Raw genomic sequence first — 16714 nt, forward strand, 5'->3', positions numbered from 1 at the left:
AAGATATAAGAATTATGGACAGCCTAATAAGTTTATGAAATATAGAATGGTTTGCCATTTGACCAGCTTTTCTCATGGGAGTTTTATAATCATAGAATTTTATTACCAAAGGTAAACTGCTTTTTGGAAGAAACGTGATTTGAAAATATACAAAATGTATATAAAAGTACACATTCTTGATAAATTTCAAAGATATAGGGAAACTTTTTTTTGTATATATTTTTATTGATATTTAATAGTTGTACATATTTGGAAAAGGATGTTTAAAAAAATGATTGACTTACCATCCAGATCCAGCCTCTGTTAGCATTTTGATGAATTTCTATGCATGTATTTATGAGACATGTAATGTATACAGTATTTATATAATAACTAAAATTTTAGATCTCACTTTTTAAAATATGTTTCTAAACACCTCTCCAGTATCTGCCTAAGCCCCATATTTGAAAGTTCTCCTGTTTACCTTTTCCTCTCTGACCTGCAATTAATTTCTCTTATTGATATTACTGTCTTACTATTGTTTGAATCTCTTCACTGCTCCTTCTTCCCTTCAGTTCCTCTTCATGAATCCCGTGCTGCTGGCTGGAACAGTCCATTAAGCAGCCTCGAACTGCCAGTCTTGCCAGCCCTCCAAGTTCTCCTCCACAATGCCAGCAGTTCTTTTCTTTATTTGATATTTTTCAGATTACAAAAGTGGTACATGCTTGTTATAACCAGTGAAACAATGCAAGAATATGTAAAGAATATGAGACTACTTTTAAAAATACAGTTTTGATAATTTTACTATTTCTTTGCTTAAAGTCCGTCAAGTTCCTCTCATAGCTCCATGCTGATAGGAAATTCTTTTTTTTTTTTTTTTTTTTTTAAACTAACATAACCCCTGCAACTAGAATAATGCCTTGCATAGAACAGGTCTGACACTGACAGATCTGCTATATAATAAGTAGGAAAGGCTGGTGCTCACGCCTGTAATCCCAGCACTTTGGGAGGCCGAGGCGGGTGGATCATGGGTCAGGAGATTGAGACCATCCTGGCCAACATGGTGAAACCCCGTGTCTACTGAAAATACAAAGATTAGCTGGGCGTGATGGCGAGAGCCTGTCGTCCTGCACACTCGGGAGGCTGAAGCCCGAGAATTGCAGTCATGTTAACCTGGAAAGTCCTTCTTCTGTCACCTCAGCTATTTAGAAATTAACTTTAGCCTGTACTGTAGGGTATGAATTATGTTATCTACTCTTGCCTACACCCCACCTCCCTTAACTGTTTAGAGCTTAATTAATGTAGCTGGACCTTGAGATATTTTTAAAAAATACAAACAAAAAAACTTTCAAACTAGGTGGTCTTGACAAAGACGGCCTTTCCAAGAAAAAAGTAAACAGTTTTTGCAACTGTATAAATAGCACTCAAAAGCAGCAGTAATCCCAAATTTTAAGCACAATATCCAGTATAGAAATTTTCCATTAATAGTTGATTACCTGAAGAATAAACTGAGCTGCGTCGTATTTTAAACAGCTTAATCTATTGAAATTTTCGGCAGTCTGGGGTTACACTGATGTCATAAGCAGGCACATGTTCCTTCTACACCCCATCTCACTGGTACCTATGGAGTCTTAAAAGTTGACCTCAGAGAGATTATAAATTATATAAATTACCCCTTGTTTTTAGAGTTGAATCTCCTAATACTTTTAACCAGAGTAATCCTGGAGACGCACAGGCTCAAGTTTTCTTTTAGGATAATAACAATTCTACTTGTGTTAGCACTCTCAAACTATCGGAAGGTGCCACTTTCTCGTTACACACTGCCTGCTTTTCTGTGGAGTTACATGAACTAACTTAACTTTTGGCCAGTCCTCAGAAATTGAGTGATGACAAGAAAAATTATATATATGTATGTTTGAGAGAGAGAGAGTGAGTTAGTTTCACTCGGGGAAGACAACAGATAGCTCTGATTTGATCTTACTGGAGTTTCTTGGCTACTCTGGACACACTGTCTCTGGGGTAGTCCTGCTCCTCAAGGGGCAGCAAAAATAAATTAGTTAGATAGCTAGCTAGATAGGTAGATAGATAAATAAATAATTCTTGACCCAGGGTCTCTGCACCACGAATGTCCTCTCAAGGCCCTCTGAAATCATACGCACAATTCCAACTGCGTATGTGTGTTTTTCTTGTGAGCAGATTCTAAAGAAGTTTACGATTAAAAAGGTGAAAAACCCTGTCAATGAGTTTCCATACTAGCAGAGACAATAACCAGGCTTTAATTACTACTTTTTCAACATGGGATATTTTTTTGGTTCCAACCTTTTTATGCTTATTTGACTCACCTTCCTTCTAGGTAGTATTACAGCAGAATGTTCGTTTGCAAGTTTCTTTTAGTCATATTCCTCGTTATAAGTGCCCAGGAGAAGTTAAATACGTTATGGTTATCCTATTACAGCTATCAGAAATTGATTCGAACGTACTTTTATCACATTAGACATTTTTTTTTTTTTTTTTTTTTTGAGACTGAGTTTCACTCTTGTTACCCAGGCTGGAGTGCAATGGCTCGATCTCGGCTCACCGCAACCTCTGCCTCCTGGGTTCAGGCAATTCTCCTGACTCAGCCTCCTGAGTCGCTGGGATTACAGGCACGCACCACCATGCCCAGCTAATTTTTTTTTGTACTTTTAGTAGAGACAGGGTTTCACTGTGTTGACCGGGATGGTCTCGATCTCTTGACCTTGTGATCCACCCGCCTCGGCCTCCCAAAGTGCTGGGATTATAGGCTTGAGCCACCGTGCCCGGCCCACATTAGACATTTAAATAATAAAAGGAGAATCTGAGTCCTGTTTTAGAGTGCTGGAGGCCCCTCAGTATGGAATTTTGGTCTGCCTGTGTCACATAATCAGTTGATCCTTAGATAGAGTGAGATAGAGCACTGAGTCCCTTGTTGACTGATTTCACCCTCTGAAGCCCCTGCTTATTGAATGTATAAGGCCCATTGGCTTCAGATTTCTTTCCTTTCAGTGGGGCCTTACCACTCTGTCATCTTCATTAATGTCATTTACTTATACTGTTGACTCATCTCCAGACATCCTTATTGAATGATTCCTTTTGTCTCTTAATGGCATTCAGCTTCATAACAGCTGTAGTTGACAGTAAAGCTCCTCAGCTGATTGACTTTGCAGGTAATTTAAGCCCTGGGAGCCTGCAGAAGTTCCCATCCCTGCCTCCCCTATCCCTTCAATCTAGTTGGAAACAAAATAACACAGAAAATAACTTTTTGACAGTGTTACTAGGCAGCAAGATGTTGTCCATGAACCACCTGCATCCGCATCAGCCTAGACCTTCAGAATTTTTGAGGGTGAGAGTAATGCTTTGGAGATTTTTCCCCTACATGTTCTCCAGATCATTCTGATTCACAGCAAAAACTGAGAACTGCTAGTATAGGAGATGGTGTAAGTCAGAAAGGCTTTGGGTAGGTTACTTCATCTTTCTAAGCTTTTATGTCTGCACTTGTAAATAGGGATTATAATACCTGTCTTGTTATGTGAATTCCAAATAATGCGTTTAAATCCTCTCAAGCCTCTAGTGCAGCATTTCACTAGCGTTCTGTAAATGCCGTGGTGGATATGAATATTGTTACTGTTGATAATATACTGTGTTCAGGTGTAGATGAATTAGGAGAACCAGTTTCAAAGTATTTCATCTTATGAATTGAAGCTCTGTGAAGCTTGTAATTACAGAAAATGGCACAGTGTAGTAGTTACGAAGAGGAGCTTTGGTGCTCATAGTAATTTTTATTTTTATTCCATACTTCTAATATTGCAATATTGTGCCTTCACCTCTTACAAGATTTTTTCCCCTTAAGGTTTTAAGATTTTAAGAAAAAAAATCTACTTTTAATGCCAAATAAGTATGTAAATAAAATATACAAAATTCTCACAACTAATTAGCATGTTATCTTTTATTTAGGTTAGGGTGATACTAATTGGTTTGGAAATGGAACAATGAAAATGGTTTCTGATACATTATTTCCTGATTTTTTTTTTTGTGCTCAAGTCTTGCTTTAAAAACACTATATGCAAATATAAAATACTAAAATAAAATATTTTACAAATTCATCTGGATGTAATTATACTGAGGAATATTAAATAGTACTCAATATTATCAGTTTTCATGATAAACAGTTTAGGAGCAATTATAAACAAGTATCACTAAGGCTATAGAAAAAATTTTAGAAGGAACAGCAGAGAGATGTCTGTTACTACTCAGCTGTGGAGTTTTATCATCTTTTAAGTTTATTTTATTTTTTTTCAATAATGTTTCTTAAACATTTGAAGCTGAGGTGTGTGAAACATCTTTTTCTCTAGCAATGCTTGATAATTGACACAATAGAAAGCTCTTCAATTTTGTGATGTTTTATAAATTAAAAATTATTTTGTAGTGTTTATGAAATACATATTTTACATATAAAATTCAGTCATTTCAAATACTCCCAAGCTCTCTTGACATATTTTCCTTCATTGTACATATGTGGAAAAGCCACCGTCTTGGTTAGACCGAGTTATCTACACGTTCTGTGTCAGGACCCAAATGTCAAACATGATAGATTAGTAATACATGACTGATGGCTGGTCTCACATTAAAGTTGTGATAACTGCCTGGTTATCTTCATATCTTTCATAGAATGTTTGTTAATCTCTCCAAATGGCGGTTTCCCTCCTTGTCCTCTCTCTCTTCTCCCTTAACCTCACTGTGCGTTCAGTTTTTGCCTGAGTTCTTTAAGGAAATAGTTGAGTAAATTTACTCAACTGTGTGCTTTTATTTCTCAGCCCCACCTTTTCTTCTATAGTACACAAGAAGGATTTCTCTTCCTACCCAGTCCAGCGTCTCCGTTTCTGCTTCAGATTCCACCTCTTTCTGCTCTTGCATGGTATCCTCCCCTTTCTTACGTGAGGAGTTTCTCTCTCTGGATTATTCCTGTCAACAGAATGTGCTTTTATGTTTCTCGCCTGGAAGTATGGTAGAATCCTTCCACTCTACATATCTCTAGCTGTTGACTACTTTTTATAGTACCTTATTCAAACTGGAAAGAACTGCCTGTAGTGGTTGCTCTATTTCTTCATGTCACGTTCTTTCCTCAGCAGACTGCCTTTGTGCTTCTGCTTCTATAATTCCTTGAAACTGCTCTTCTTGGAGTCAATAATTGCCTTCGTGCTGCCAGATCTATTGTTATCTTACTGCTCTTATTTTATCTAAAGTTGACTGTCTCTTCAGATTTTTCCTTCTTTAAACTCTCCTTTTGCATTGGCTTTCCTCATACTTCATTGACAGTTTCTGTTAGTTTCTTTTATTAATTCCTCTTCTGCTTTGAGTCTAAATTTTGAAATACCCCAGGCCCTTTTCTGGGCTTCCAGTTTTTTACATCCACATACTTTTCATACCACCTCACATACCATTTGTTTGCTCAAATGATCCAAATCTGTACTTTGAGTCCTGACATATCTCAAGAGCTCCTACTGATATAGCTAATATCCCGAAAACCTCCACTTGGGCATTGTATAGTCATTTCAGATTCTCTTGACCAAAGTAACGTCTTTGATTTTCTTCTCACGGCCAATTCTGAAACCTTCCTCTCTGTCTTTTCTCATCTCAGTACATGACGTCATCATCTAATCAGTATTCTGTAATTCTACTTTTTAAATCTATCAGGAGTTAATCTAATTTTTTTCCCATCACTACTATACAGTATGTAGTAAGAGAATGGTGAAGAGCTGGTTCTGGAGTCAGACTGCCTGGGTTTATATCCCAGTTCACCATGTGCAGTGTCTGTGACCTGGAACAGGTTACTTAATTTCGTTGCACCTCAGTATTCATATTGGTAAAATTGTAATAATAGTATCTACTTCATACTTCATCCACTCTGAAATTACTGGAGCAATGACTAGGACATTGCGATTACTTTATTCATCTTTAGAGTTACTATTGCTGCTGCCACCATCACCACCTCCTCTATAATCCTTGCGCAAGCCTCCATCTTTTCTTCCTGCTGCACTAACCTTGTAATTGTTTTCTATACCTCTGTGCTTGTCTTTACTCACCTCTCCCAAATCCATTCTAACCCATTCTTCATACAGTAGACAGAATAATCTTTTTCAAGTGTAAATTATGTAATATTACTATCAGGTCTAGAACAATCTGAGAACCTTGTGTTGATTACATTGTGTAAACTTCAGACTTCTTTCCGTGGCTTACAAAACCTTAAATCTAGCCTTTGCTGACCTTTCTTAACCTCATCTCCTATCTCGCTGCCTTTTTCCGACTATGCCCTAACTGGATTGTTATTTTTCTTTGCACAGAGTAAGTCATACCCTCCTTAGGGTCTTTGTACTGTTTGTTTCCTGTGCTGGGAATATACCCTCCCTTGTACTCATTCAGATCTTCACTTAAATTTCACATTTCAGGAAGGTCTTCATTGACTACCCAACCTAAAGACACACCCCCTGACAGTCTCTACCTCATCTCATTGCCCTTTCATTTTAAGTTTCTGCTTGGAACTTAACACTGTCTTTGTATTTGTTACCTGCTTTCTCCACTAGAATGTGAGTTGCAAAACTCTGTTTCTGTGCTATGTGAATTTAGACTGTATCCCTAGCTCATAGTATAGGATAGCATTATCATAAAGTCACGGCAAAATATTTAAGAATGCAGTTGCCTTTAATTTGACTTTATCTGCCAATCTGTAATACATTGCACTGTATGGACCCAAGTTCAAGAAAGCAGTGCCTTAACTCACCTTCTTATTCCTTAAGCTACATTCAGCTCCAGTAACTAATTATAGATTCTTCAAGTACCTAGTTGAGTTTTCCCTGATCTGTCAAGCACTGAGTTAACTTATCATCTGAGGATAAAAGATTTGATAAAGGGCCAAGAGCAGTGGCTCATGCCCGTAATTCCAACACTTTGGGAGGCTGAGGGGGGGCGGATTACTGGAGATCAGGAGTTCAAGATGAGGCTGGCCAACATGGCAAAACCTCTTCTCTACTAAGAATACAAAAATTGGCCGGGCGCGGTGGCTCAAGCTTGTAATCCCAGCACTTTGGGAGGCCGAGGCGGGTGGATCACGAGGTCGAGAGATCGAGACTATCCTGGTCAACATGGTGAAACCCCGTCTCTACTAAAAATACAAAAAGTTAGCTGGGCATGGTGGCACGTGCCTGTAATCCCAGCTACTCAGGAGGCTGAGGCAGGAGAATTGCCTGAACCCAGGAGGCGGAGGTTGCGGTGAGCCGAGATCGCGCCATTGCACTCCAGCCTGGGTAACAAGAGCGAAACTCCGTCTCAAAAAAAAAAAAAAAAAAAAAAAAGAATACAAAAATTAGCTGAGCATGGTGGTTCACACCTGTAATCCCAATAATTCGGGAGGCAGAGGCACAAGAATTGCGCTTGATCCTGGGAGGTGGAGGTTGCAGTGAACCAGAATCACACCACTGCACTCCAAAAAGAGAAAAGATTTGATAAAGGTTCTAGTATGGCTTAGATTTGTTGTAGCATGATTCTTAACTATCAAAATATTCTCAAATCAGCCAAATGGATTGCCTAGGTACTACTTAACAGATGAGAAAAACGGCTAATATAGAGCTTGATACCTGACCAGAAAATTAAGATTATTCCGCTCATTTTCAATAGTTAACTTGTAAGTTGACAGTAACCATATTGTTTTTACTTTAATTGAATAAATGTGTGTTTTATGTAACTAGCTACAAAAGTTTCTGTAATTTTATTGGGTTAGGGTTAAAGGGGAGAATTATGACTTAACAGTGATGAAAGGTATGTGAATGGATCTATGAGATGAAGAAAAACAATACAGGACACTGAAATATGAGATATCTTTTACCCTAATGCTGGATAAATTTAAAAATACCTTCTTTATTTTGAGCTACAGCATGGACAGCACCAACAACACAGTACCCTGCAAGGATTTCTTTTTTTGTATTTTACAGCTAGTCCAAATTTCTCTTTAGTATTGTTAACATACTCCTTTGTGTTATTCACTGTCATTTCAATATTGTTGATGCTCTCTCCTTGTTCCTCTACTAAAAGAGATATCTGAATGAAAAGATCCCTTAAATCCTTCATTTGGTTCTCTAAATTAACAAGTTCTTTGTGTCTCTGTTCAATCTCTGAAAGTTGTGCTTTAGTGATACTGATTTCTGTAAGTAAGCTTTCATTAAAAACTTCCCATTTTCCTTGATGAAGCATATCATTTACTTCTTCTTCAGTCATGTCTTTTCCAGCAACTTCAAGCTGACGGAAAATAAATGTCTTGCACTTCTCTTGCTTTGCTGCTACTGTGTCATTGTATATGAACATAGTTTGCTGAAAATGGCGGAACATTGCAGCGTGCTGAGATTTCAGTATCCTTGTGACCACTGATGATGGACCATTTTCAACCTCTGACTTTTTAACTTCTTTAACTAAATCATTCAAACTTCTGTTGATGTATTCTGCTTGGATTTTTATCTCTTTTGTAATGGTAGACTCTTTCTTAAGTAGACTAAACCTTCTCATTGAAGCCACCAGGCTTTTCTGTTGCTGCCCAAATTTTTGAACATTGTCTGTCAAATTGTTAATACTTTGCTGTAGTTTTTGAATTTCATGTAGGTGTCTCTCAGCTATAGGCTCTCTTTCATAAATTACAGCTTGCTGCAGAAACACCCCTTGTTCCTCTGTTTCTGCAGTTGAAACACGACTGTCTCTAGAGAGTTCAATTTCCTTTGTTCTCTGCTTCAGTTCTTGAAGTCGGTCCTTCATCTTCCCTTTCCTCCTAAGAAGCAAAAATGATTGTATTGAGCAAGTAGAAATTTGGTATTTTTACCCGGTAGCAGTTGACTTCACATAACTGTCTATATCCCAGCAAAAATTCTAGTTTTCTCAAATGAGGTTATTAGAAAAATCAACAAGAGTTTCCTCATGAAAACCGTTTAACTAGGGAAGGTAGTATAAAATAATTTATAAGTTACTTTGCATATGAGTGCCATTTAGTTGTGTGCAATAGCTGCGAAAGCAGGGATGTAGACACAGTTGCTCAAAGATAAGTTCTTTAGTGTCACGATACTGTCTGCCATGGGATAGGGTTGTTTTTTTTTTTAAAATGAAGAATGCTTTTGACTATAGCTTCAACTGAAAGGATTAATCTTCAGATGCCAAAAGTGCCCTTCTTACTAAAGATACTGTTTCCAGTTAATTTGGCCAATGTAATTAAAATATATATAGCCATAAACTTTTTAAAAATGTTATTTTCCCCTCAAATTAATAATATTTTATTTGCACAGGTTAATAAGTGAAATCATGTACAGGCTTATAAAGATACATATTTGACCCTTGCCTGCCCTACCATATTCCCTTTTGAATTCTCCATTCCTTCAAGGCAATCATAAAGGCAATCATTTTCAGCTCCTTAGCTATATGTTGCTTCGAAACTCCTATTTCTAGGTAATTTGCATGTGTAGGTATTTTTGCTTTTTCAGTTTTATTTAATTTTGTTTGAGACGAGAATTTCGGTCTTGTCACCCAGGCTGGAGTACAATGCTGTGACCTCAGCTCACTGCAGTCTCCTCCTGGGTTCAAGCGATTCTCCTGCCTCAGCCTCCCAAGTAGCTGGGATTACGGGCACCCGCCACCACACTCAGCTAATTTTTGTATTTTTAGTAGAGACAGGGTTTTATTATTTTGGCTAGGCTTGTCTCGAGCTCCTGACCTCAAGCAATTCCCCCGCCTCAGCCTCCCAAAGTGCTGGGATTACAGGCGTGAGCCACTGTGCCCAGCGGCTTTTTTGGTTTCAGTTATTATATTGAATTTCCTCTATGGAAGACGTGGATTTAATTCTTCCCTCAGCTTCCCCTTCTTAATACAGTTAAATCACAAATTTTGGTTGATCAATATTTTATCTTTATATTATTGTGACTACTCAACTATTATTTATATCTGAGTCACTTAAGGTACTATGGCTATATCTCCTTTGTCAAATAATTTTAAAAATTATTTTTCAGTTTTTTTCAATGTGTATAGAAAATGAATATATTTAAGAAAACTTTTTATTGACATATTTATACCTATACGGAAAGTGCCCAGAACATAAATATATCGTATGATGATTTTTCACAAAGTTAATACATCCATGTAACTACCACATAGATCAAGAAATGTATAACACTTAAGTTTTTTAAAAAAATTATTAACCAATGCTATATTGGAAATTCTAGCCAGAGCAGTTAGGCAAGAAAAAGAAATAAAGGCTATTCAGTTAGGAAAGGAGAAGTCAAATTGTCTCTATTTGCAGATGACATGGTTGTGTATTTAGAAGACCTCATAGTCTCAGCACCAAATCTCCTAAAACTGATAAGCAACTTCAGCAGTCTCAGGATAAAAAATCAATATGCAGAAATCACAAGCATTCCTATACGCCATTAAAAGACTAAAAGAAAGCCAAATCAAGAATGAACTGCCATTCACAATTGCTACCAAGAGAATAAAATACCTAGGAATACAACTAACAAAGGATGTAAACAACTTTTTCAAGGATAACTACAAACCACTGCTTAAGGAAATAAAAGAGGACACAAACAGATGGTAAACATTCCATGCTTATAGTTAGGAAGAGTCAATATTGTGAAAATGGCCACACTGCCCAAAGTTATTTATAGATTCAGTGCTATCCCCATCAGGCTACCAATGTCCTTCTTCACAGAACTGGAAGAAAACACCTTAAACTTCATGTGGAAACAAAAGAGAGCCCACATAGCCAAGACAAACCTAAGCAAAAAGAACAAAGCAGGAGGCATCACACTACCTGACTTCAAACTATACTCCAGGGCTACAGTCATCAAAACAGCATAGTACTGGTACCAAAACAGAGATATGACCAATGGAACAGAACAGAGGCCTCGGAGGAAATGCCGCACATCTACAACCATCTGATCTTTGACAAACCTGACAAAAGCAAGCAATGGCGAAAGGATTCCCTGTTTAATAAATGGGAATTAAACAGTCAGTTGGGACAACTGGCTAGCCATGTGCAGAAAGCAGAAATTGGACCCCCTCCTGACACCTTCCACTAAAATTAACTCCCGATGCATTAAAGACTTAAACATAAGACCTAACGCCATAAAACACTAGAAGGAAACCTAGGCAAAACCATTCAGGACATAGGCATGGGCAAGGACTTCATGATCAAACACCAAAAGCATTGACAACAAAAGCCAAAATAGACAAATGGGATCTAATTAAACTCCAGAGCTTCTGTATAGCAAAAGAAACAATCATTAGAGTGAACTGGCAACCAAAAGAATGGGAAAAAATTTTTGCAATCTACCCATCTGACAAAGGGCTAATGTTCAGAATCTACAAAGAACTAAAACAGATTTACAAGAAAAAAAAAAAAAAACATTCAAATGCGAGTGAAGGATATGAACAGACACTTTTCAAAAGAATCCATTTATGAGGCCAACAAACCTGTGAAAAAATGCTCATCATCACTGGTCATTAGAGAAATGCAAATCAAAATCACATTGAGATACCATCTCAAGCTGTTAGAATGGTGATCATTAAAAAAATCTGGAGACAACAGGTGCTGGTGAGGATGTGGAGAAGCAGGAACACTTTGACACTGTTGGTTGGACTGTAAATCAGTTCAACCATTGTGGGAGACAGTGTGGTGATTCCTCAAGGACCTAGAAATAGAAATTCCCTTTGACCCAGCAATCCCATTACTGAGTATATATCCAAAGGATCATAAATTATTCTGTTATAAAGACACAGGCACATGTATGTTCACTGTGGCACTGTTTACAAAAGCAAAGACCTGGAACCAACCCAAATGGCCATTGATGATAGGCTGGACAAGGAAAATGTGGCACATATACACCGTGGAATACTATGCAGGCATCAAAAACGATGTGTTTGTGTCCTTTGTAGGGACATGGATGGATCTGGAAACCATCATTCTCAGCAAACTGACACAGGAACAGAAAATCAAATACCACATGTTTTCACTCATAGGCGGGTGTTGAACAGTGAGAACACATAGACACAGGGAGGGGAGCATCACACACTGGGATCTGTTAGGTGGGAATAGGGGAGGGACAGCAGGAGATAGGGAGGTTGGGGAGGGATAACATGGGGAGAAATGCCAGATATAGGTGAGGGGGGGATGGAGGCAGTAAACCGCATTGCCATGTGGGTACCTATGCAATAATCCTGCATGTTCTGCACATGTACCCCAGAACCTAAAGTGCTATATATATATATATATATATACATATATATATATATATATATAATTATTAATTACCAAAGTTTTTCACCTGCTTAATTTTGTACATATGCATCACTAATTCATTCTAAAACTGAATTGAATTGAAATAATCCTCTTGACGATGTGAAGTAATAGGAATGCTTTTACACTGTTGGTGAGAGTGTGAATTAGTTCAACCATGTGGAAGACAGTATGGGTCCTCAAGGATCTAGAGCTAAAAATACCATTTGACTCAGCAATCCCATTACTGGGCATATACCCAAAGGATTATAAATTTTTCTGCTATAAAGACATATGCACATGTTTGGTTATTTGGGCACTGTTCACAATGGCGAAGACTTGGAACCAACACCAATACCCATCAGGGATAGACTGGATAAAGAAAATGTGGCACATATACACCATGGAATACTATGCAGCCATAAAAAAAAGGATGAGTTCATGTCCTTTGCAGGGACATGGATGAAACTGGAAACCAGCATCTCAGCAAATTAACACAAGAACAGAAAACCAAACACTGCATGTTCTCACTCATAAGTGGGAGCTGAACAATGAGAATGCATGGACACAGGGAGGGGAACATCACACACTGGAGCCTGTCAGGGGCGCCTGTTGGGGGGGTAGGTGGGCTAGGGGAGGGTTAGCATTAGGAGAAATACCTAATGTAGATAACGGGTTGACAGGTGCAGCAAACTACTGTGAGGTGTATACCTATGTAACAAACCTGCATGTTCTGCACAAGTACCCCAGAACTTAAAGAATAATGATAAATAAATGCATTAATTTTATGATATGCTAATTATATTTCAATAAAGATTTTTTTAAATTAAAAAAATCCTCTTGATACGTTTAAATATAGAATATATATATTTTTGTTTTATTTCATTTTATTCATTTTTTCAGGCTCCTTTCCTGGAGCCTTTAATGTAACCTGATTGTGTTAGATTTTTTTTTTCCTTTTATATTCTCTCTTTTTAATTTCTTTCTTTTTTTTTTTTTTGAGACGGAGTTTCGCTCTTGTTACCCAGGCTGGAGTGCAATGGCGCAATCTCGGCTCACTGCAACCTCCACCTCCTGGGTTCAGACAATTCTCCTGCCTCAGCCTCCTGAGTAGCTTGGATTACAGGCATGTGCCACCATGCCCAGCTACTTTTTTGTATTTTTAGTAGAGACGGGGTTTCACCATGTTGACCAGGATGGTCTCGATCTCTTGACCTTGTAAGCCACCCACCTCAGCCTCCCAAAGTGCTGGGATTACAGACTTGAGCCACCGCACCTGGCCTCTCTTTTTAATTTCTAATTCCTTACCTTTCTTGGTTTATGTCCTTGATTTGGGGGTGTACCATTACTTCTTTTCAAAATGTAAATGTGATGATAATTTGCATTACTGAAAGTATTTTTATTCTGTCCTAAACTTGAATACTGTATTTTCTGTGGATATAATTTTCAGTTGGAACTTACATTCTCTCAAAATTTTGAAAGTTTTTTTTTTTACTGTGTCTTCTAGTTTTGTTGCCCCTGAATAGTCTGCCCTCTGTTTTCTGATATTTTGTAGATCTGTTTTTATATTTCCTTTCATGAAATTCTCGACATTTTTTTTTCTTTCTATATTCCTGTTGTTCTGAAATTTCACAATAATATAATCTGGGGTTAGTCTTGATACATTTATTTGCTAAACATGTAGTTGGTTTTTTCAGCCTAGAAACTCATGTATTTAAGGTTTGCTTTTTTGAAAAAAATAATTTAAGAACTTCATTTTCTCCATTTTCTTTGCATTATTTTCATTGCCTTTCGGACATTTAGAAAATTAAAGAGGCAGTCCAATCCAGGATAGCCAACGTCTAAATAAGGAGAATTTTATAGTGACTTGCCTAAGGCCACACAACGAAAAAGTGGCAGAGCTTACATTTAGATGTGTCTACTTGATTGCAAATCTGTTCTCTTTCCCCTATTGTATATTGAGTAGAAATTGGTTATCCTACTGAAATAATACATATCTATATCAAATACTGAATTATATTACTAATATAAATACTGTATCTATTTAAAAGAAAAAATTAGCAGGAGATAATACAGCATATAGGATCTAAAATAATTTTGTTGTTTAAAGCTTTATTAGGACTTTTAATATACTCAGACCAAATTGATCACTTTACCCTACACAAGAAAAAAGAAGAATTTGGATCTTCCAGATTCATGTTTACAGAAAATCTCTAAGAAATACTGAATTTTATCCTTGATGCCATATGGAGATTGGGATTCTTATATTTTCTTCTGCTTCAAGTCAGAGTCATCTAACCAGATTTGTTTCTTTCTCTTGTACTAGTTTGTCACTGTGAATTCTTTTTAAAAAAAAATAATCAGTTAATAGAGAAAGGATCTCACTCTTGTCCAGGTAGGTCTTGAATTCCTAGCCTCAAGGGATCCTTCTACCTTGACTGTGAATTCTTTGTTTTTGAGACGGAGTTTCGCTCTTGTTGCCCAGGCTGGAGTGCAATGGTGTGATCTCGGTTCACCGCAACCTCTGCCTCCTGGGTTCAGGCAATTCTCCTGCCTCAGCCTCCTGAGTAGCTGGGATTACAGGCACGCGCCACCACGCCCAGCTAGTTTTTTGTATTTTTAGCGGAGACAGGGTTTCACCGTGTTGACCAGGATGGTCTCGATCTCTCGACCTCGTGATCCACCCGCCTCGGCCTCCCAAAGTGCTGGGATTACAGGCTTGAGCCACCGCGCCCGGCTCAAAGCCTTTTTCTAAAGCATCATAGTTTTAAAATATTTTAAGAAATAGACTGTTTCAAATTGATATTGGAGCATAGTGTACACAGGACTTTGGCAAGGTGAATTTTTTTCTCAAGTGCCTTTGAGAAGGTGCATTTTACTGCCACTGATTTTGGAAACCAGGATATTTGAGCCTGACCTATATAAAGGTGGTCTTTTCTTGAACTTTTATCCATGTAATGTAATTCCCTGAACAAGCACCACACTTTATATTTGAATAAAAAGTACTTTAAGGAACCCTTTAAAATATATTAATATATCCTTTATTAATTTTTTTATTATACTTTTAAGATCTGGAGTACATGTGCAGAATGTGCAGGTTTGTTACATAGTTATACACGTGCCTTGGTGGTTTGCTGCATCCATACCCTGTCCTCTACATTAGGTATTTCTCCTAATGTTATCCTTCCCCAATCCACCCACCCATTGCTATCCCTCCCCTACTCCCCACAACCCCTGAGAGGTGTGGTGTTCCCCTCCCTGTGTCCTGTGTTCTCATTGTTTAACACCCACCTATGAGTGAGAACATGCGGGTTTGATTTTCTGCTCTTGTGTCAGTTTGCTGAGAATGATGCTTTCCAGATTGATCCATGTCCCTGCAAAGGGCACTAACTCATCATTTTTTATGACTGCATAGCATTCCATGGTGTATATGTGCCACATTTTCCTTGTCCAGTCTATCATCGATGGCCATTTGGGTTGGTTCCAGGTCTTTGCTTTTGTAAACAGTGCCACAGTGAACATACGTGTGCATGCACCTTTATAATAGAATGATTTATAATCCTTTGGATATGTACCCAGTAATGGGATTGCTGGGTCAAATGGAATTTCTGTTTCTAGGTCCTTGAGGAATCACCACACATATTCCACAGAAATACAAACTGCCATCAGAGATTACTACAAATAACTCTATGTACATAAACCGGTTAACATGGAAGAAATGGATAAATTTCTGGATGCTTGCACCCTCCCAAGCCTAAACCAGGAAGAAGTTGAAACCCTGAATAGACCAATAACAAGGGCTGAAGTTGAGGCAGCAGTTAATCACCTACCAACCAAAAAAAGTCCAGGTCTGGATGGGTTCACAGCTGAATTCTACCAGACGTACAAAGAGGAGCTGGTACCACTTCTGAAACTATTCCAAACAATCCAAAAAAGGGGAATCCTTCCCCAATCATTTTATGAGACCAACATAATCCTGATACCAAAACGCAGCAGAGACTCAACGAAAAAAGAAAACTTCAGGCCAATATCCAGGCTTCATCCTGAGGATGCAAGGCTGGTTCAACATATACAAGCCTATAAACATAATTCACCACATAAACAGAACCAAAGACAAAAACCACGTGATTGTCTTAATAGATGCAGAGACGGCCTTCGACAACATTCACAGCCCTTTATGCTAAAAGCTCTCAATAAACTAGGTATCGACATATCTCAAAATAATAAAAACTATTTACGACAAACCCACAGCCAATTTCATACTGAATGGGCAAAAACTGGAAGCATTCCCTCTGAAATCTGGCAGTAGACAAGGATGCCCTCTCTCACCACTCCTATTCAATGCAGTATAGCCAGAGCAGTCAGGCAAGAAAAAAGAAATAAAGGGAATTCAATTAGGAAAGGAGGAAGTCAAATTGT

At 37.9% G+C, this 16714-nt stretch overlaps 2 protein-coding genes across 9 annotated transcripts in view; one reads left to right on the top strand and one right to left on the bottom strand.

The window, feature by feature from the left end:
- ARL13B (ARF like GTPase 13B) overlaps nt 1-16714 on the top strand; it is an 81975-nt gene that overhangs the window by 36239 nt on the left and 29022 nt on the right. The window lies entirely within an intron of this gene.
- The window catches only part of STX19 (syntaxin 19), a 44385-nt gene continuing 35559 nt past the window's right edge, over nt 7889-16714 (bottom strand). For all 3 annotated transcript variants that reach the window (XM_010338912.2, XM_010338913.3, XM_010338911.2), the window contains one exon: nt 7889-8806. In XM_010338912.2, coding sequence (XP_010337214.1) covers nt 7909-8793 — 885 coding nt within the window. In that variant the 5' untranslated portion in view covers nt 8794-8806 and the 3' untranslated portion in view covers nt 7889-7908. The remainder of the gene's footprint in view (nt 8807-16714) is intronic.

The sequence above is a fragment of the Saimiri boliviensis genome, chromosome 18 (genome assembly GCF_048565385.1).
Source record: "Saimiri boliviensis isolate mSaiBol1 chromosome 18, mSaiBol1.pri, whole genome shotgun sequence".
NCBI classification, from domain to species: Eukaryota; Metazoa; Chordata; class Mammalia; order Primates; family Cebidae; genus Saimiri; species Saimiri boliviensis.